Here is a 21,301-nt window from a genome sequence, read left to right on the forward strand (position 1 = left end):
TATTTGATTAATGATGTCAAAGTAAAACTACAGCAGTAGAAATACTGTAAAGTTGTACTAATAACACAAGTATTATCTCACAAAAGGTAATATGATCTTTGTCAGCTTAAATCAATGTCACATTAATACCAAAAGAGACTAAATAGTGTTGGGATAAGTGGGTTGCCATTGCAGATACTTAGCTGGTCTCCTCTAACAAAAAAAGGGGGCTTAGCGAAGGATTAGTATAATTACAGGCTTAAACTGGACCGTTTCTGGACCAACTGCCCATTCTTTACTTGCATGGAAAACAATGCATAACCAGGTTGATTTACCACAACCATGTCATTGGATGCTCCAGATCCAACATGACAAAAAATGTTTTGGCTGGTTAGCAAGTCTTGACATTGTATAACAATCTTTATAGCGTAAAATGAACAATTAATCATTATCTCCATTAGTTTCAAACACATTCAGGATAAACTAAACTTATAAAATGAAGGGGCAAAAATAAGTGGTTTTAATGCAAGTTACAAATTCATCAACAAAATTTTAGAATTTATTAAGGTAAAAATAAGGAGTTGTCTCAACATGAAATAAATCAGAAAACATTAACCTCTGCCCACCCCCCTCCAAAATGGAGTGTTCACAGTATTGTTAGAATTAATATTATTCTACATTTATTGTGGCCCAGCTCAGACATCTTTAAATAGTTTTAATCATTATCAGTATTATTTAAATAAGTTAAAATCTGAGAGCTACTGCTTATGAACACAAAAAACAATTCATGGTCCACAATATCGACCTCAATTAAGAAGGGTACAGGGAAGAACCTGTTGCAGTTGGGGGTTCAGTTTAGCCAAAAAACATGGCAAACCAACGTTGTACATGATAGGATCCGTGCCCTGTGCGCGACAGCCAACCGGAGGGCTACAGCCGTAACCTAGACTTAAGACTCCCAAGCAATCACAAGTATTTACAAACATATCAGCTGGAAAAGGAGTTGGCACAGTCCATTGACAAATAGTAACCACAAGAGATGCGTATTTGTACAGCATATTCACATATACATAAGACAGGAAAATATGCTTATTTTCCTTCCAACCGAGGAGCTAACAAATAAATTTAAGAAAAACAAAATGAAACCGGGCAAGGAAGCCCACAGAAGGCCAGTCTCAATGAAAGTTTTCCAGCTTGCGTAACCGCAGGGGATTGGATGGTAAGGCATGGGGGCTCGGAGTGGAGGACTCCTGCTCGGGAGCGCTGAAGAGTACTCTGCCTCGGTGATTGAACAGGTAGAACGACGGGTGATTTCTCAATGTGTCAAATGTCCTGTTAGAGCAAACAATAAATAGACATATTAGTGACCTCGATGCAAGTTTCATTGGTAATGGTAACAGCCCATCTCTGATATAGCCAGGCATTACTTTATGGTCCATAAGCTTACTTGTTTTTGAGCTCTGAAGAAGCATCCATGTCTTTGAACTCGCCTGAGATGTGTACTATGCCATAACATGTGATCACAAACGACAGCAAAGTCTGTAACACTATCTGAAAACACAGCACAAGAGAAGCTGTTTTGAGGAAAACAAATGCATGTGATTCAATATGATAAATCTCTGGTATTTGTTTGCAACTTACATCTATAGGTAACGTTTCATTCTCTTTTTCCGTCAGGCGCATGTAGGATCGGTCTAGAAAAGGAAAATATCTTTTTAGGATGAAAGAGAGATATTAAACTATTCCCTCTAAACAAAGGTGTTTATAAACAGAGTTACAGAGTCGGAAGTAACATAATACAACCATTATTGCACGTTAAAAGTTCTAAAAACTGCATTTATTTTTGGCAAAGGGCAAATTTGCTCAAGTTTATAAATTACATCATCCCATGGTCTCTGACATCCAGTCACATTGGCCTTCAATTATCATTCTTGCATAGAAACGGGCGTATATGTTGGCGTAAGATTATGATTACGCTGCCTGATTTATGAAGCTGTGCATTATACGTTTGAAATCCAGGTGTACGCAATGCCTGCCCTTGATAAATGCCACGGCTGAAAACGATCGTCATTAGAATAACACGCCCCTATATATTCAAGTCTCTGCTTCCCCCACGTCCTCATTCTACACCATGGACACACGGAAGACGGCAAAGAAGAGCAACTTCTCCGATGTGGAGCTGAAATGACCTATCATAATGCATTATTTTACAGCACGTGTTTTGAAATAATTAGCATTCAATTTCGTATCACGTCACATGTATTGGGGTGCACAACAGTGATGATGTAGCCTAGAAATTTAGACGCACCCTAGTGGCAGAAAAAATTATTTCGCAGCCAGTGTGGTTTAGCAACTCTCCATAGACGTTTTAGCTGGAAAAAGCAATCTCTGGTCAGGCCAATCACATCGTGTATAGAGTCGACGGACGGGCTTAACATAATGACGACAGCTGCGACCGTTCACTGCTGCTGGCAAACAACTGTCTTTCGATTCGGCTTTGACTGCTACTCTGGATGATTTGAACTTAAGCTTTTCTTTCAAACCAGAACAAAGAATGGCACTTGAGTCATTAAAAAAAAAAAAAAAAAAAAAGATGTGTTCAGAGTTTTGCCGACTGATTACGATAAAAGTTTAATATTTCATAGGACTCAGTCATCACCTTCTTCGTTGCTCTGATTGGTTGTAGGCAGCGCTACCCAATTGCGTAAAAGACAACCGTTTATCCCACCCCTCGGATTGAGCCTAGTCATCTTGATGTAGGTGTGGCATGCCAGGCTAGTGATGATGATGATGATGATGATCAGGGCTCTAAATTAACTTTTTTGATCACCAGCCAATGTTTCTGAAGTTACCAGCAAATCAGAATTTCCACTAGCCAATTTTTTTCCGGTGAAAAGAGAAATTATGAGTGCCACTGAATGCATTTGATCATTTTATAAACATATTTGGCATGAAAAATACAAAGTACGATACAAAACAAAGTGCAAACATTTAATTAAAAGTTTAGAATCTATCTATTAGGGATGTGCACGAATATTCAAATCTTTGATCTGTAATTATGTGAAAAATAAAATACTATTTGAATTTTACTTTTTTTCTTTAATTTTTTTGTCCCGCAGTTATCATTAAATGCACTGGGTGCAGTGCGTTTAACAAATGGATTGTATTTGTATTTGATCACATAATGTCATTGTCTACCTCGCTAAATTTGGAATTACTGATAAATGATAGCCTATTATGAAATGGAATTTTTTAATCAATTATTAATTAAGCTGAGTTATAGTAACATTAACACAATGAGAAACCACATTAAATCCAAAAAAAAAAAAAAACAGCAGTCGACTTAGAAAGCAGCTGTTCATCACAGCATTAAGGACTGCAGGTCAGCAGCTATCGTGATCCGAGATTATATTTCTGGTAGCAAAAGGATTTTGAGACACGTGCTTCCTTTAAGTTTCTTTTTGGGAGACAGTTTTAAGAACAGAAAACGCAAAGTGCTGTTACTTCACTTTGCACACACAGACGGGTCTCTGCAACGTCTGTGTCAACACCGCACGTTTTCTCACTCGGGCATGTGGATATAATGGGCTTTATGCCCAGCTGCACTACTTCCTGAACTTCAGCCAGCTCCTTGTTTCCTGTCTGCCATTATTGGCCAAATTGATTAATTCAGGTGTACCTGACCTCAGTAGTCATGGCAACAATAATCAGACACACCTGAATTAATCAATTTGGCCAATAATGGCAGACAGGAAACAAGGAGCTGGCTGAAGTTCAGGAAGTAGTGCAGCTGGGCATAAAGCCAATTGTTTTTCTCAACATGAAAGTGAAGGATGGCACAGTGTTCATGGGAAATGTAGGAAGTACTGCCAGGGGGATAAATGACCGAGAATAGAGACTCATGTATAACCGGCCAAACTGGCTAGCTTTATTAAAACCCGCCAAAATGAATTTTAACCCGCATTTGGCGGGTGTTTATTTAGAACCCTGATATGATGTGATGTGGAGTACCATTCATTCACATTAATCATGGGAAAGACAGCTGTCCAACATTGCATTCACGACTGCAGGTAAGCACAAATGGTGACAAAACCATAATGTCAAAAAAATAAAGTCTTTCTTGTTCAACTTAATTTAAATAATATTTTTGAAGCTGGAAGAGTTTGGGTAGTGTTATGGTAAAGCGGTAATCCACCAGTACCACTGGAATTAAAAACATTATTATAAGCTTACTGCTTTAAATCGAGCTAAGGCAAGAAGACACTGGCTGGTTATGCATTTTCTCAAATATGTATTTTGGACATGTTACGAATAACTGCTGAAATACCAATCATAATATCATACCAATCATACCAATCAGACTGCATTATTAACTTTAAAGTCCCCGTGAACCGGAAGTTGCAAACGATTTTTCTCCAGTGCAGTGACGTATTTCCAAGTGAAACGGAATATTGAACAGAGGGCAGGGTTTTACTCTAGCGCTCCTCCTCTCCATCTCTCGCCCATAGCAAACTAACGGTTTGAGGGGAGTGGTTAAGCGTTTCCCCACCCAAGTTGTGAAACCTACGTCATCAGAAAAAGAAACCGTTCCAGACCGGAAGTAACTTTTCAGATTTTGATTAAAGATTACTAAGGTAAAACATTTTTTAAATATATTTTTACTTGCACGGATTAATTGTTCACCACAAGACTAGTAATATGCGCTAACAAAGTAAATAGGTTCAATTTTGATTTCACAGGGACTTTAAGTGGTTTATTGTAGAAAATAACTTCTTCCAGTGTATTGTTCCGTTATAAATGTAGAGTTCAAAACATAGTAAGCTACCGAACAAGACAGCATATTTGGACATAATATACGTGTCCCCACACTCTCTAAAATGCTCTCTACATAGGAAGCTCCCTCGGGTTTGAGTCCTGCTGAAGCTGCCATGCACTGAGCTCTGCAGAGAGGCCGCATTCACCGCCGGACCACTATCAGCTAACGTTACAGCTTACTAAACAACTGCATGTCTGTCCAATTCACTCTCGTTTCTAAAAGAACAATACTTACGCTGTGCCGCTGAACAAGCTGCGTGTGCCAAGGCGAAAAGGCCTACACCGACAACACCTTTCCAAAAGGACGAAGCCATTTTAACTCGAGCACAACCGATCGAGCCAATGCTGGACGCGTGAAGCACTCCTCAATGAGCGCTGCGTCATCACCATCACCGCCGCACTTCTTCTTGTTTTCCGTTTAATGGTAGATTGCAACCATGACTGTTGAAGATGCATACTGCCACCTACTGTATCGGAGTATGTAGCAAGAACTATTCGTTGGACTACTTTATAATATATATATAAAGTATATATATAAAACACTAGATCCTCATATTCCTATGTTTTTTCAAATATTGTTTACTGCTTTACCGCTGCACTTCCGATTGTCCTCTTTTAAGTTCACTTTTAAAAAAATGTTTTTGCTGATAATTTACTCACCCCTATGTCATCCAAGATTTCCATGTCTTTCTTTCTTCAGTTGAAAAGAAATTAAAGTTTTTGATTAAAACATTCCAGGCCTCATTGGGAACCAAACGGTTCAAGGTCCAAATGAGAGTTTCAGTGCCACTTCAAAGGGCTTTGAACAACACCAGGCAATGAATAAGGGTATTATCTAGACTAGGACCCTTCGAGTCATGACTCGAAAAAAGATTTGTTCATTTTGATGAACGGGTTTGAACAGGAGAGTCACGAACGCAAATCACAGAACAGAGCAAGGCGAGGATTTGTGCTTATAAAACAGACCATTTCACTAGATAAGACCCTTATTCATTGTCTGGTATTCTAATTATCATTATATGATAGTTGTGTACAGGCACTGCCAACACATATTTCAGTACAATTAACTTGAAAAAATGCATGACCCTTTAAACGTTTTGTCTTTGTCTTTCTTATACTTTGTAGAAGATGGAGAAAACCCCATATGCAATGGAAGGAGCGAAACACACCCGCAACCCTTTCTTTTTCCCCTTTTTTGTCTTAACTTCCCCCTTTCTCCCTCCCTGTCTCTTCTTCTCTCTCTCCTTCTTTCTCTTTCCACCTCCCTCTCTGAACTAGTACACCACTTCAACACAAATCTTATACACACAATCATGTACACTTTTTCTCATTCACATATGGGCACTCATTCCTGTTACCCAAGTGTTCATTCCTGTTACAAACTGTTCATTCCAGTTACTATTTTTTTCTTATTTTTTCTAAAAAAATAAGTTAAACCAGTGTTTTTTTTTATCAGTTTTGTTTGGTCCATCATTTACACAATAGTTTAATAAATTAAAATATTAAAATAAACTTGAGGGTTTGGTCTTCTTTAAAATGAAAAGAAGTAGCACGTACTCATTGAAGATCCAGGGGACGGAGCTGGATCCAGATCTAAGGGGTGGAGATGGGTGTGGGGAAAACAAGGAATTAATTGGCATGCTTTTAAACATGCTTATTAAATGGCACATAAATTCCGGTAACAGGACTGAGAAAATATGTGTCCATCTTCTGCTTAAACCTGGTAATAAATAAATAAATAAAGTTGCCTGACTGACCAATACACATTTTGAATAGGTAGTATGTGTGGTATTAAAGTCAGTGTTGGAAAAAAAACTATTTTTTTAAAAATCAAGTAAATTTTGAAGAGTTACAACAAGCAAATGTCACCCATTCGGTGGAATGGCCCATTCGTCAGTTTAGGAAAATGTTTAATGAGATATGAGGGTTTTAAACAAAAAAAGTTGGAGTGCATGGGGATTTGAACTTGTCATTGCAGGAATATCATGAATGTAGCTCTAAGTCTAAACAAAGCCCCGATAGTTATACAAATTGTTCGACAATGACGATGCAGAATAAAAAGAAACGACCCTCATGCGCAGCGTTTGCCCAATACGAACTGCTCGAACACATTTTTGGGTTGTCATGTGACGTCACGTGCAGTGGGCGGGACGTCGCTGGGAATCAGGAACAATTTACAGCAGCCTATGATTGTATCTGCTAATACGCCTGTGTTCAGCGATCCTGAGCATAGTGCATTCATCTTCTTATATCCTTTGCACCTAAAAGAAATGGCAACATGGGCTCTACATGTGAAATGAACGCCGCGATGAGTGTTTGGAGAAGACTGCCTCTGTTTGTTTTGGCGAGCTCCCTCTGCTTGTGCCTGAGCAGAGCTGAAGACAGCTCGATGGAAAACATCGTGACAGAGAAGAAAGCTGAAGAAAGCCACAGACAAGACAGTGCCGACCTGCTGATCTTTATCCTGCTCCTTACCCTGACAATCTTGACCATATGGTTGTTCAAACACCGCCGGTTCAGGTTTCTGCACGAGACTGGACTGGCTATGATATATGGTGAGAAGAGAACAGATATCAGATCATTTGACTGATCGCACATATGAACTGTGAAGTTGTGTTTCCCGTAATAAAGTGGGATCTGTTCATTTATGAGACGTTACGCCATGTATGATCATGACTGTTCAAAGGGCAGTGTGGGAGTTCTAGCACAGGGCCCAGGAGCTGTCCAGCAGGAGTTAATCTGCCTCTCTGCGTTCCCTGCATTTGCTGGCTGCTTTAAAAACCAATGCAATTCAACTTAAACTTAATATCAGTTTGCTGCAAAGGCAATGTTGCTCATTTTTATGTCTCAAGGTTTTTATATTAAATGATATTATTTTATTAAATATGTTTATAATTTAAGTATTTCATTTGATTTAGTTTTATTTTAGTTAAACAAATTGTTTTAATAGTTTTACTTTTAGTAACGATATAGCCCTGAAACAGATGCTCCCGTGAGTTAACCACAGGCCACAGACAGTGTTTTTGGACATTGTGGGTGTCAATTCTAAGCTTGTTTCCGGCACAGAATTAAACAATTTAAAAGATAATTGCCAGTTTACTTCTTGCAATTCTGTCATTTTTTCCTCCTCAGAATTGCTTGATAGAAAGTCTCAATTACATTTTTTTATTTTTTATTCAGTGGAAGAAACAAGCCTCCATAAAATGCTATTTTTCTGTCTCTCATCAGGGTTGCTTGTGGGTGTCGTACTGCGTTATGCTATTCATGTGCCCAGCAACATGAACAATGTTACATTGAGCTGTAATGTCAATGCCAGTCCAGCTACACTGCTGATGAATGTCAGTGGTAAGTTCTACGAGTATACACTGAAAGGAGAGATCGGTGCCAATGAAATCAATGACATCCAGGACAACGAGATGCTCCGCAAGGTAAAATATCACATCACAACAATCATAGAGGAGCTTTTTGACCTACAACACATATTCAGATGAATTCGAAATCGAACACTTGACTTCAACCACAAATCCTATGGGGAATTTATTTGAATATGACTCATACTTGCATCTGTATTTTTAGATGGATATCCAGTCTGTTTTGCTGAACTCATTTATGTTTTTTTCAGATGCTTCAGGCAAATTTCTGATATAACTTTGTACCAATAATTACATTGTCTCACACATACTAATTCAGTGCCTAACAGAAGTAATCAGTGGTTGGTTCAGTCTCAAAACTATTATTCTCTGTTAGAACATTATGTCCCCCAGGTGACAGATGCTTGAAACTGCTTCTATATCGGTTACAATATGGGGTTTAAGAGTTGCATAATTTAGTTGTTGAAATGTATGATAATTGCATTAGATGTTTGAATTTTATGTGCATAGAAATCACTTTATATTCAATTATTGAACACTTTGCTCCAGTCAAACCATTAATAAGAGGAAAAAGGTCAGACTTTATTTTACAGTACGTGCACCTGCGTGTAATACTTGCCTAATAAAGTACTGGGAAATATGAGCTAACTACATGGGTTAAGGTTTATGTTTAGAGGTAGGTTCAGGGTTAATACCTAGTTATTACCCAGTAAATGCAATTACTATAATAAGTACATAGTATGTAAACAAAGTTAGAAATGCTTTAAGTATATATACACTAAAGTATATACATAATTTTATTCAGCGAGGACATCATAAAAAGATCAAAAGTGACAGTAAATACATTTATAATGTTACAAAAGATTTCTATTTCAAATAAATGATGTTCCATTGAACTTTCTATTCATCCTAGAATTAATGTAACGGTTTCCACAAAAATATTAAGCAGCATAGTTGTTTTTAACATTGATTATAATAATAAATGTTTCTTGTGTATCAAATCATTATATAAGAATGATTTCTGAAGGATCATGTGCCCCTGAAGACTGGAGTGATAATGCTGAAATTCAGCTTTGCATCACAAGAATATATTACTTTTAAAAATATAACTATTTTTTTTTTTTACATTTTAATATTTCACAATATTACTGTTAGTTTTGATCAAATAAAGCCAGCCTTGGTGAGCATAAGATCATTATTTTTAAAACATTAAAACATATATTTTTTTTTCTTATTTTCTCATCGGTGAATGAAATGCCAATATCTGTATCTTTTTAATTCTATTTCAGGTGACCTTTGATCCAGAGGTCTTCTTTAATATTCTCTTGCCCCCCATAATATTTCATGCTGGATACAGTTTAAAACGAGTAAGGGCTGGTTTTTTTTTTTATTTATTAATGGAGACAAATGTTGTGTGCACAAGATCATGTAGTGTTCAACATAGACAAATCAAAGGCCATTATTCAATTAATTTCTTCTTTATCTGTTTTTTTAGAGACATTTCTTCAGGAACTTGGGCTCCATTCTTGTCTATGCGTTTGTGGGAACCGTGGTGTCTTGTTTCATCATTGGGTCAGTCTTTTTTCAGTTTTTTAGAGGGGTTGCTCTATGAAAATGATGAGTGTGAGAACCAGCTCTCAGAGGTGTGCGGTTTGTTTTTCAGGTTGTTAATGTACGGCTGTGTGACGCTGATGAAGCAAATTGGCCAGCTGGGTGGTGACTTCTTCTTCACTGATTGCCTTTTCTTTGGTGCCATTGTCTCAGCCACTGACCCAGGTATTACAGTCAAGACTCTCTGTAACAGTGCCGAAATGAGTGTTATCTACAAATTTTTGCAGTTGAAGTTACATATAAGAGCAATTTGATCTATCTTTGAAAAAGAAAAAAATGACCCTTTTCAAAGCTCGGCCCCCCTTGGTTACTGTTTCTCACTAAGACAAGCTGCACAGAGCTTCCCAATGAATGTGAGAATGCGATTAAAAGTGCAATCTTCAGTAAAAGATGCATCTAAATTGAATGGATGTTATTCTTACTTAAAAAAACAACATTTTATAATAACAATTTGCCATTAATACACTCAGGACTTCCAATAGAAATTGCGTTAAAATTAAGAAAAGCATGTCTTAAGCAGGATCAGTCAGTAATGTTGTAAACTCAGGGCTTAGGCATTGATTTATGCTTTGTTTTGTAGTAACAGTTCTGGCCATCTTCAATGAGCTTCACGTGGATACTGACCTGTACGCTCTGCTGTTTGGAGAAAGTGTCCTGAATGATGCCGTCGCTGTCGTACTGTCCTCGTAAGTCCTCTAATGCCTATGATCACACACTGCTATGTATAAACAAACCGCTTTTGTTGGGTTCATTCATTAATTTTGAGATATAACGGATTTGGGTTTTTATAAACTCAATGCATAATGAATAATTAACACTTTTCATTTAACACCCGATTTTTCCTCTGCTGGACCTTTCATCTGCTCCAGTATGCTGCTTTATTACGGGAGGCAAAGTGGGGCGGGGCGTCACAGCCCTGGAGGTGTGGCTTATGCAGAGGGCGGGAACCAGACACTGAGAACGCCCCTCAATGGGTGTGCCACACATGTAGAGCTTTGAGCCTTCCGAGTGGATTTTTAGTGTATGCATTGGCTGGTCTTTACCAGAACATGCAAAGTGAATGACCCACAGACATGCGTCACACCAGCACCTGTAGTGTGAACTCATTCCTCAAGGAAGTAGAATACCTCTTTACTTCTATTTTAACTGCCTTAAAGAGGATTTATGAAGTCTCTTTCGGTTATAGACGGTGTGTAGATGATGAGGCAGAGCTGTGGGTATTTGCTGATTTAATGATAGTCCTTTGCTTCTTAGTTTGAAGTGATACTGTGTTGCTCTAGAGAGTTTACTTTTGTTCCTACCTATCCTCAGTTCTCAAAATTTTGCATGTAAATAAATCTCTCTAAAAAGCTATTCAATTTCATGAGTATTCAAAACTTCCTTGTTCCAAAGAATAAACAAACTGCTATTCTAACTTCTACCCTAATCCAAAGAAAAGAGTATCATTTAAATTAAGCCTCAAAACCCCTCTATCACAGCTATAAGAGAAAAATATGGAAGAGTTCACTATAACCAGCACTCTTCCAGATGGTGTGTATCACCTGCTGCTTTGCATATATTAACTTTATTCTCAGTAAGGTTCCCAGTCATTTCAGTCTGGTCTTAACCTTTGTTATGTGGAGTGTTTTAGCTGCGATTGTTTTATGATTTAGGTTGTGATTGAGTTAAAAACTGCATTAAGCACAACAGAAGTAAACAAAAGTGCTCATTTTACATTTCTCATTCTAAGGATCAGAGACGTGTTGAATAAACTAAATTACACAGAAACATAATTGACATTATGTACCTCAGGGAACATAATTGATGATAGAAAATGTATAATAGGACCTTTGAAGAAAACTGTCCAGAGAATGGGAAATAGAATATAAATTGAATATCTCTGATGAGCACACTTATCTGATACTAATGAGTTCAGATTTTGCCAAGAATTTAGTACACTTTCCCAGCCCTGCTCATAATGCTAATATTTGTTATGATTTTCCAATAGCAAATGGATCGTTATACTTTTAGATTTTTGCAGGTTTGACATTGGAATTACTTGAATGTGTCTATGTCCTTTTTCCAGGTCAATTGTAGCATATCAGCCTGAGGGAAACAACAGTCACACGTTTGAAGCCATGGCCATGCTGAAGTCCTTTGGCATCTTCCTGGGGGTCTTCAGTGGTTCTTTTGCTCTTGGAATGGCAACTGGAGTGGTAACTGCATTGATATCCTTTACTGGTTCAATATTGTATGTCACTTTTTTGTTTGTTGGTATAAACCTTGGTGCTTATGAAAAAGAAATGGGTTCAAAGCTCATCCGTGTCATGTATTGGTCTAATTCTTTTTCTCTCCACATAATTGTCACTATTAATGTGAAATAATGTAATTAGTGGTTTATTCATCCTGAAGTTACTTTCATTGACTCCCTTCCACGTTACTAAGTTCACAAAGCTTAGAGACTTACCATTGCTGGAGACGGCACTGTTCTTCCTCATGTCCTGGAGCACGTTCCTACTGGCTGAGGCCTGTGGATTTACAGGTGAGCTTGAGTTCCCCATAGAATCTTCTAGAAACGTAATGCGTACTTCTATATTTGAATGCTTGATCCTGTTTTCCTCAGGTGTGGTGGCGGTTCTGTTCTGTGGAATGACACAGGCTCATTACACCTTTAACAACCTCTCTCCTGAATCTCAGGACAGGACGAAACAAGTAAGATTAAAAAGTTACTTTTATTTTAGGATTTATCTCAGTCTACTTTTAGTTTCTCATAGTTTGCATGGTCTACACTAGTGGTCTACACTACACTGAAAAGTATTAATAATAAAATAATGACCCCCCAAATTTGTTAAGGTAGTTTAAAACAAATGTAGGCACTAGCAAGGGCCTTGATTCAGTGAACATTGGGTCACTGGTTACTCAGTTACATCATGTGACATGATTAAAACATTTTACATTAAAACATACAGTAGCTGATATTTATCATCAAGTTATTATTGTTGTGTAATATCATTGAGCATCTTCATTATAGCAGCTAATAAGTACAGTGCCACCATGAAATAGATGCTTGTCATGCATTGATTTTTCATAAGCAAAATAATGGTATTAATAATAAGATAATAATGACATTCAGATTTCTAATACATACAATGCACGTTATTACAATATAAACATTAGCACAAAGTTGCAGAAAATTAATAAATGAACAAATACGTAAAACTATGTAGCTGGTTTTACAAATCTTTTCTTTTTTCTAAATTTTCTAAAGCAGGTCTGTTGAACTTGTCAGAGTTTAATATTTCTCTTTGGTCTATGAAACATGAAATATATATAATATAAACATCTCACAATGGTCACTGTGCTCTCTTTCAGTTATTCGAGCTACTGAATTTCCTAGCTGAGAACTTCATATTTTCCTACATGGGCTTGACATTGTTTACCTTCCAGAACCACGTCTTCAATCCAATCTTCATAGTGGGTGCATTCGTATCCTAAGACTTCAGCTTTGTACCTAAGGACTAAATGATCAGATAAAGTTATATAATAGTCAAAAATGCTCTCAGCAAATGCAAAACAAGTGGAAAATCTGATGCATCACTATTATTAAAAGGGCAAGTGTTTGCTCATGTTAGACGGCAGTACTTGACGACAGGACGTGGCTGGCTGTTGTTGTTGAGTTAAATGTCCAGGGTGTTACAGCTCATTGTGTTTCCCAGAAATCAATGGCCCAGAACCACTTTTCATTAACAAAGCCCTCAGAAAGACTCTCACAACATGTAATGATTTTGATTAGGGTGTAGATGCTGTCAGTTTAGCATTAGCTCCATTTTTACAGCCACTCCTTGACACCACTCCATCCAGCTGGCCGTGTTTCTGGGAAGAGCAGCAAACATCTATCCCCTCTCCTTCCTGCTGAATTTGGGCCGCAAAAACAAGATCACACCCAACTTCCAGCACATGATGATGTTTGCAGGTTTGTGCGGAGAACTGTAATGGATTCCTATGGCTAGCCAAGATTTAAACTACGAAGAACATGCCAAAACCAAAAGTTTTATTGAGGTTAAATAGTTAAGTCCTTCAAAATCATGTTTTTTTTTTTTAATCCATTTTGTTGGTTTATAGTCAAACAGCAAAAAAGAAAAGAATCCAAACCAATTACATATGTGGTTTGAAATGTATTTACTATTTTTGAAAATTATTTTCAGTCATAATGGACCGATTGAATTTCAGTTTTTCATTCTCTTTCCATTTACTCTCACATATGCATATACTGTGTACTGAGCGAGCAAGTGAACGATTTTCGGATACAGCACATTCATGAATGTATGAACGGTAAAGTAATGCATGTGATTTGATTAATTCAGCAGAGCAGCAAGATTTCAATCTGGACATGAGCAAAGACTCTCTTACTCACTGACTTTCAAAGGCACACTGACTCTCTAAATCTGATTTGAAAAACTAATCAGATTTATGGCTAGTGCGAACCAATTCTTGGTATTTTCTTGCCCTACTGCTCACTAGGTCTTCGTGGCGCCATGACTTTTGCCCTGTCGATCAGAGACACGGCCACATATGCACGGCAGATGATGTTCTCCACCACACTGCTGGTGGTTTTCTTCACCGTTTGGGTCTGCGGTGGCGGCACAACTCAGATGCTATCCTGCCAGAATATCCGGTCAGTTCTAACCTCTTCTTTAGTCTGGATGATTTTGTTCTTATTTTTGTCCATTTTCATGTGTAATATGTTAACACCACGAGCCATATAAAACTCTTTTCCAAACTTATTTAGCAGCTAAAACTCACTTTTGAGTGGATGGAATTGCTACAAACGTGTTTGTTCTGTAAGTGTTTTATTACTTTTGCTGTAATACTGTTTTGTGTTTGACAGTGTTGGAGTGGACGCAGATCAGGAGAACTTTGTAAGTGTTTTTGGTCTGCTGTAGTCAGCTGTAGGGTTTTATATCAGAGCAGAGCTGTTTAATGATGGTTTTCCTTTGTGTCCATCTGCAGATCGGCCCTGATGGAGTGGAAAGGAGGAGCACTAAACATGAGAGCGCCTGGCCCTTCAGAATCTGGTATAACTTTGATCACAAGTATCCTTTGCTGTGTAGCTCTAATTAGTAACCTATAAAAAGAACATAAAAGATGTAATCTCTCTCAAATTTCAACACGGGATCTTCAAATCCATTTAGTTGTTCTAAACCAATTTTTGTCACATATTGATGATTTTTGGCAACTGGGATTTCAGTTTGTAATACGTTCAGCACATGCATGAATGTGTAACCGGTAAAGTTATACATCTGATGCTTACGTTGTGTGATGAGTTCAGCACAGCAACGTTTAAAAATTAACATGGACTTAGCTAACCTTAACAAATTCCATCCCATTTCCAATCTTCCCTTGCTTGCAAAAATTTTAGAGCGAATTGTTGCTTCTCAATTACACAATCATCTTGCTGTACACAATCTCTTTGAGTCTCATTAATACGGCTTCCATGAACTCCCTAGCACCGAAACAATAGTAGTTAAGGTCACTAATGACTGTGTCTTCCAAATTTGATCCTTCTTGATTTCAGTGTCGCTTTTGACACTGAAGATCTTTCTTTTTCACCCGTTTAGAGACATTAGAGTCTTTGGTGTTTCTGATACTACACTAAACTGGTTTAAGTCCTAACTTTCAGATTGTAAGCAATTTGTTACTATGGGTGGATGCAGGTCTGAGATTTGTTTGCCGCAATCTTGCGTTCCTCAGGGATCAGTCTTGGGCCCTTTATTATTTAGCATTTATATTTTTCCCCTTTGGTCATCTCTTAAGATCACTCTGTCTTAACTTTCATTTTTATGCAGATGACACCCAGATTTAATTTTCTTTGCCATAACAGTGACAAGACTGAGGTTATGTTCATTGGCTCACTCTTACCAGATCGAAAAGCTGGATCATTAACCTTATGTTTAGATGGTTCTATTCAAACAAAACTACAAAGATTAGCGAATATGTTTGATTCTAATTTAACATGTGTTCCTCATGGCCATAATACAATTAAAACATAATTTTTTTTATCTTAGAAATATGGCAGAATACATATTTCTATTTTTTTTTTAATCTTTCCTGTTGCTCAAACAGTAGAGCGTTGGTGCTTGCAATGCCAAGGTCATGGGTTTGATTCCCAGGGAAAGCAAGAACTGATAAGAATTTAAGTGCTTTACTTGAAATGCAATGTAAGTCGCTTTGGATAAAAGCTTCTGCTAAATGCATAAATGCAAATGCAAATTTTGCTATTCTGAACACAGCCCGACACTGCTAATGGTCAACTGGGAAGTTCAATCATGGTCCTGTTTACTGGACAGAGTTGCTTTGTATAAAAGTGTCTGAAATGAGATTGTGTTTTTGTTCGAAAAGCCTTCCTTAACCCTGTTGACTTGCAGTTATTTGAAGCCCATTCTGACCCACAGCGGACCACCTCTCACTGCCACACTTCCTACGTGCTGCGGTCCTCTGGCACGCTGCCTCACCAGCCCACAGGCATATGAGGTTTGTACTTTACCCACATACTGTGGACTAATAATTATATGTAGTTCTGTCTGGATCTTCCTCTTCTTTTAACTAGAAAGAAGGCCTTGATTTGACAAAAACTAGTCATTTATGTACTACCAGATGAGCGACAGACCAAATCTGTGTTTAAAGGGATACTCCACCGGGTTTTCATATTAAACTATGTTATTCCTTTAACTAAGAGGAGCTGATGCATACCTCTCTCGTCTCAGTGCGTGCACTCTGTCGCTCTGTATTGCCGCAAAACTACAGTATGTTAGCACTTAGCTTAGTCCAGTGCATTAAATATGGGGCAAAAAGAGAAGCGACCAAACACTTCCTCGTTTTCCCTATTTAAACACAGTTACTCGATTAGTGTAACTCGACTAGGCTGGTGACACAAAATAAAATGTTGTGTTTTTCTAAGCGTTTAAAATTGATGACTATATTGTATGGCGGAATACCATAAAAAAGTGCTTTAGAGCACTTCGACTTGGCGCAATAATACCTTCACTCGTGAAAAGTCCTCTTACCGGCTCCCGCTTCCTCGCTCTCCCCCTCCCTCTTATTTCCGTCAATGCAGCCAACGTGACATGCGACAAAGTGGGAGCCGGTAAGAGGACTTTTCACGAGTGAAGGTATTATTGCGCCAAGTTGAAGTGCTCTAAAGCACTTTTTTATGGTATTCCGCCATACAATATAGTCATCAATTTTAAACGCTTAGAAAACCAAGTTTTATTTTTTGTCACCAGCCTAGGTCGAGTTACACTTATCGAGTAACTGTGTTTAAATAGGGAAAACGAGGAAGTGTTTTGTCGCTTCTCTTTTTGGCCCATATTTAATGCACTGGGCTAAGCTAAGTGCTAACATAGTTTTGCGGCAATACAGAGCGATAGAGTGCACGCACTGAGATGAGAGAGGTATGCATCAGCTTGTCTTAATTAAGGGAATAACATAGTTTAATATGAAAACCCGGTGGAGTATCCCTTTAAGGGAGGGACCCCTCAAAATCACTCTTAAAGGTTTATTGTGGTATTTTACACTTGAAGTCCTGTTTTAAGATCATTTCTGATAAAATAGAATGGTTTAGATTGAAATTTGTACAAATGCTGATGTCCCAAGATTTTTAGGTTACTGTGTTAGCACCAACACCCCCCCATACACGCATACACCTACACAATGGTTGTCTATGTATGGAAGCCGCTACTGAATAAAAAAAGAATAATAATTGCGACTTTTTTTCTCACAATTGCGAGATAGAAAAGTTAGAAAAAAGTCACAATTCTGAGAAATAAAGTTGCAATTGTGAGAAAAAAGACAGAATTGCGACTTTTTATCTCACAATTCTGTCGTTTTTTTTCCTCACAATTGCGAGTTTACATCTAAATTCTGACATCTTTTCTCAGAATTGTGAGATATAAACTCACAATTGTGAGAAAAAAAGTCCGAATTGTGAGATAAAAAGTCTAAAAAATTACCTTTTTTAATTTCATTAAGTGGTGGAATCAAGCTTCCATATCTATGTGCACTGGAACAATCATTCATAAAACGCATTAAACTTTAGTTTACAAAGATGTGAAACTCACAGAGTGGTGTGGGGTGTTCACTGATATCCTCACAAAAAAAATTTCGGCAAAGGATGCTTTCCAACAGGTTTTATTGTAGTTTTTGTACCAAGTCAAGTCAATGGAGTCGCTTTGCTGAATGACTAACGTAACTCACTCAGAAACTGCTCAAAAACTGATGAAATCACCGTTGCGTTTTCTTTAAGAATGAAGAGCAGCTGAAAGACGACGACTCCGACCTGATCCTGAATGACGCTGACATCACCGTGAGCACAGATGCTACAGGTGCTCACACGAGCAGTACGGCCATCGGAGGAGTGGCCGTGAACTCTGACGAGACTCTGGATCGAGAGCTGGCATTCGGCGACCATGAGCTGGTGATCCGAGGCACCCGATTGGTCCTGCCCATGGATGATTCGGAGCCCCCGCTGCCTCTTGACTCCCACCGCCACCGGCACAAGTATGAAACGATGAGCTGAACGGGGCAAGCAGCGACCGAACAAGTCTCTCTTCTCTAAATCATCTCTCATCCGGAGCGATCTCTCTCAGCAACACTCCTCTCTCTGTAGTGGCTGGTTTGATGTCTCTACCTCATTCTTCACTCTTTCTTTTACATCATTACAGAAATGTAAATTATTATTCACTTCTCTTCTGCAAAGCATTATGGACTTTTTTTTCTGTTTCCGGCGACTCTGCCGCTAACAAGACTGCTTAGCACCTGACATCACGGATCGGAAGCATGCTCTGGTTTCTCCAGGTTTATCATGACAACAGAATAAGCATACCGAGTATATGTTTATTGCCTGTATAGCAAGGAGTAAAATTGCTGTGACCTGGCCTGCATGTTTATTTGTGTCCTCTCTTGTCGTGCGACCGCTTGTTTAGGAGAAGTGAAATGAGTCTGTGGCATATTCCTGTGGGTCTGAAGCTTTTTACTGCCTACTCTTGTTGTGACAGTCTAACAGAGGCATGCTGACCGGTGGCACTGCGTTTGCTCTGCAGTTTCAATCAAGTGCCTCGAATGTAGTTTTCCCCCTTTGAGCAAAATTGACACTCTTTGCCGTCCACTAGAGGGAGGCCTTGTGTTTTCATACCGTTTTGTTTGTATGAGTTGTGCGGGCGGACGCCATTCACTCAGAACTCAGAGTAACTTGTGATTGGCTTTGGAGACATGCTTGGATCTTATATTGTGACCTTTGACTGTGAATCTATGGAGGTTTTTACACCTTGTTGTTCATGTTATTGTTCTGCCCGGTCAGAAAATCGAGGGCCAATCATATAGTGCAATTACTTTTTCTTTTTTTTGTTGTTGTTGTTGTAACATTTTTCTAAGACAACTAATTGCATATTAGCTTTATTCCATGTAGTCAAAAACAATTGAGCAAATGTCATGTTTAACTAAGAATGTTTTTGACATGGATTTGAGATTATCGGTATGCATTGGTATTACAAAACCACACTAAAAGTAAAAAAAAAAAATTGCCCTTATTTTTTGTAGTTGGCAGAATTAGGCGATCAGTTTTAGAAAAAAAAAATGTCTGTGGGACTTCATACGGTTAATATTTTTTTTTTATATGGGCCTTTTTTCTTTTATTCCAAATTTAATAAGTCCTCTTTGTGTGTTTATGTTTTCTTACAAATTAAAAATCTTCAAATTTTTGAATAATTTTAAAAGGGCTGAATGAATAAAATAAGTTTTAACATTCACACCAAAAAAAACCAAACAAACAAACATTGTATTGGGCATCAGTCAAGTAGTTTCAGGCTTGACCATGTGACCAATTGATGGTCATCTGAAAATGAACGCAGCGAAATCAATCTGCATTAATGGTATTATAGTAAGATCTTTACATTTAGACCTGCATCCCAATTTTCATACTTTCCATTCCAAATTGTGTGTGAGTGACTGAGGATTAGAATTAGTGCAAAAAATGTACATGCTTCTTGCAGAATCTGAAAGATATGAGCTTCTTTTTTTAATATGGCTGATAAGAACCGATACAAAGCAAAGGGTACTTCAACAAGGGGTCTATGGTATTAACACAAAAATATCACGTCCAAAAACTGTTGTACTGTTTTACTACGTACTCCATGATGTCTTTCCCATCAGCAGTGAAGTATAGTGTGTGTAAACTGGGATGCTGCTAATGATTTAAAGTTATAATTGATTGCAAGATGATGCAAGAAGGCATGACCCAACACGATCTGAAAATGAAGGAACACTAGTAGAGGAGCGGACAGATCTTTTGTTAAATTCAGTCTGTGTTTGTAGTTTCTCTTTTGCTTTCTGGCAGTTAGTGGATTGTGTAGAAACCGCCATTGTTTGGATGAGGGCCAGGGTGGTATCATTAACTGTGGAGCAGGAAGTGTTGATAACACACCACCCTGCCAACAATGTCTGTGCGGTGGAAAGTTGTACATGCTCTGGAACAAAAGGATGACGGCTGGTCATCATAGTGGCGCTACACCGATATCTCCTGCTGTGCAGGATCATGTGATGAGAGGCCACAGTATTATAATACACAGGAACAGTGTGTGTGTGTGTGTGTGTTTGAATAGATGCGGTAGAGCATTGTTAGCAGATTTGCACTTTTCATTTTTATTTTGCATTAATGAGATAACTGAGAAACGCCTACTAATACATATTTGTTTGTCAGAGCTTCATGAGATGAGCAAATGAACTCCAATACAGATCATGTCACTGATTTTTGTCATTTGAACGAGAAATTCAGAGATCCAGGTAAATTCTTTTGGGGACAAAAATAATGTTAAGAGAAAAAATGTTCAGTATCTGTAAGCAGCAGCAGTAGCAGGATTTCTTAAATGTTTGTATTTGTAGTTTTGAAGAATGAAGCTCATTCCTTTCAGACTGCAAATGAAATTATGAGTATGTGAATCTTTGAAATTCAGTGTAAGAGTGGACAGAACTGTGCATCCCAGCTAGTCCAAAGTAGCAGAAGCCAGTTGAGTGGGCTTTAATGATGGTAAATGTGCTGTTTGTACTGGGTCGTAGCTGTGTGTTTGTCAGATGTGCAGATCTACTCTAATGTGTTGCAGGTACTGACTTGTTTACATCTGTGTAAATATTCTCATCTGTTCATGTGCGTGCAATGGTCAATAAACAGCCTGTGCTTTCAATGAAATGATCATGTGTAATGTCTGTTTTTATTTACAATCACTACCAGACATTGGACAAACTCGGACATTCACAATATATACTTGTGAATTCACTATATTCACAAACTCTGACATTTCAAAACTGAAACAGACTCTTCGTAGGGGCTGACATCATTCCTAAAGCAGCTGTTAGGTAGCTGTGTAAATGAAATATGTCTGATGCTACGGGCCTATTAATGGCTTCTAATAGCAACAAGCACCATCACAATACTTTTCTAAACACGTTTTTATTTGATTAAAAAATACATTAACAGTAATATGAAATATTTGACA

At 38.0% G+C, this 21,301-nt stretch overlaps 2 protein-coding genes across 3 annotated transcripts; one reads left to right on the plus strand and one right to left on the minus strand.

Moving 5' to 3' along the window:
• Nucleotides 1-476: 476 nt before the first annotated feature.
• On the minus strand, nt 477-5,199 carry mmgt1 (membrane magnesium transporter 1). The gene is made up of 4 exons (XM_039665723.2): nt 5,030-5,199; nt 1,621-1,673; nt 1,427-1,530; nt 477-1,311 (listed from the first exon to the last, which is right to left on the minus strand). The coding sequence occupies exons 1-4, from the start codon at nt 5,106-5,108 to the stop codon at nt 1,155-1,157; spliced, it is 393 nt and encodes a 130-aa protein (XP_039521657.2). The 5' UTR covers nt 5,109-5,199; the 3' UTR covers nt 477-1,154.
• Nucleotides 5,200-6,924: 1,725 nt separating this feature from the next.
• slc9a6a (solute carrier family 9 member A6a) lies at nt 6,925-20,994 on the plus strand. Of its 2 annotated transcripts, XM_089134864.1 has the most exons (17): nt 6,925-7,349; nt 8,023-8,222; nt 9,455-9,532; nt 9,661-9,737; nt 9,829-9,941; nt 10,357-10,462; nt 10,646-10,750; nt 11,842-11,983; nt 12,192-12,297; nt 12,379-12,467; nt 13,128-13,241; nt 13,617-13,728; nt 14,277-14,430; nt 14,644-14,674; nt 14,766-14,848; nt 16,181-16,286; nt 18,058-20,994. In XM_089134864.1, the coding sequence occupies exons 1-17, from the start codon at nt 7,073-7,075 to the stop codon at nt 18,328-18,330; spliced, it is 2,166 nt and encodes a 721-aa protein (XP_088990990.1). In that variant the 5' UTR covers nt 6,925-7,072; the 3' UTR covers nt 18,331-20,994. The 2 variants fall into 2 exon arrangements, with proteins under 2 accessions (XP_088990990.1, XP_039521658.2); XM_039665724.2 differs by lacking the exon at nt 10,646-10,750.
• The last annotated feature ends 307 nt before the right edge of the window (nt 20,995-21,301 follow it).

Source organism: Pimephales promelas, chromosome 9 (genome assembly GCF_988280905.1).
Source record: "Pimephales promelas chromosome 9, fPimPro1.hap1.1, whole genome shotgun sequence".
Classification (NCBI taxonomy): Eukaryota; Metazoa; Chordata; class Actinopteri; order Cypriniformes; family Leuciscidae; genus Pimephales; species Pimephales promelas.

Coding starts and splice junctions, on each gene's coding strand:
- mmgt1 (XM_039665723.2), bottom strand. CDS start 5,108: ATGGCTTCGTCCTTTTGGAAAGGTGTTGTCGGTGTAGGCCTTTTCGCC. Junction 1,674..5,029: donor AGCTTGTTCAGCGGCACAGC/GTAAGTATTGTT, acceptor TTCCTTTTCTAG/ACCGATCCTACATGCGCCTG. Junction 1,531..1,620: donor ATGAAACGTTACCTATAGAT/GTAAGTTGCAAA, acceptor CTGTGTTTTCAG/ATAGTGTTACAGACTTTGCT.
- slc9a6a (XM_089134864.1), top strand. CDS start 7,073: ATGGGCTCTACATGTGAAATGAACGCCGCGATGAGTGTTTGGAGAAGA. Junction 9,738..9,828: donor GTGTCTTGTTTCATCATTGG/GTCAGTCTTTTT, acceptor TTTGTTTTTCAG/GTTGTTAATGTACGGCTGTG. Junction 14,431..14,643: donor CTATCCTGCCAGAATATCCG/GTCAGTTCTAAC, acceptor TGTGTTTGACAG/TGTTGGAGTGGACGCAGATC.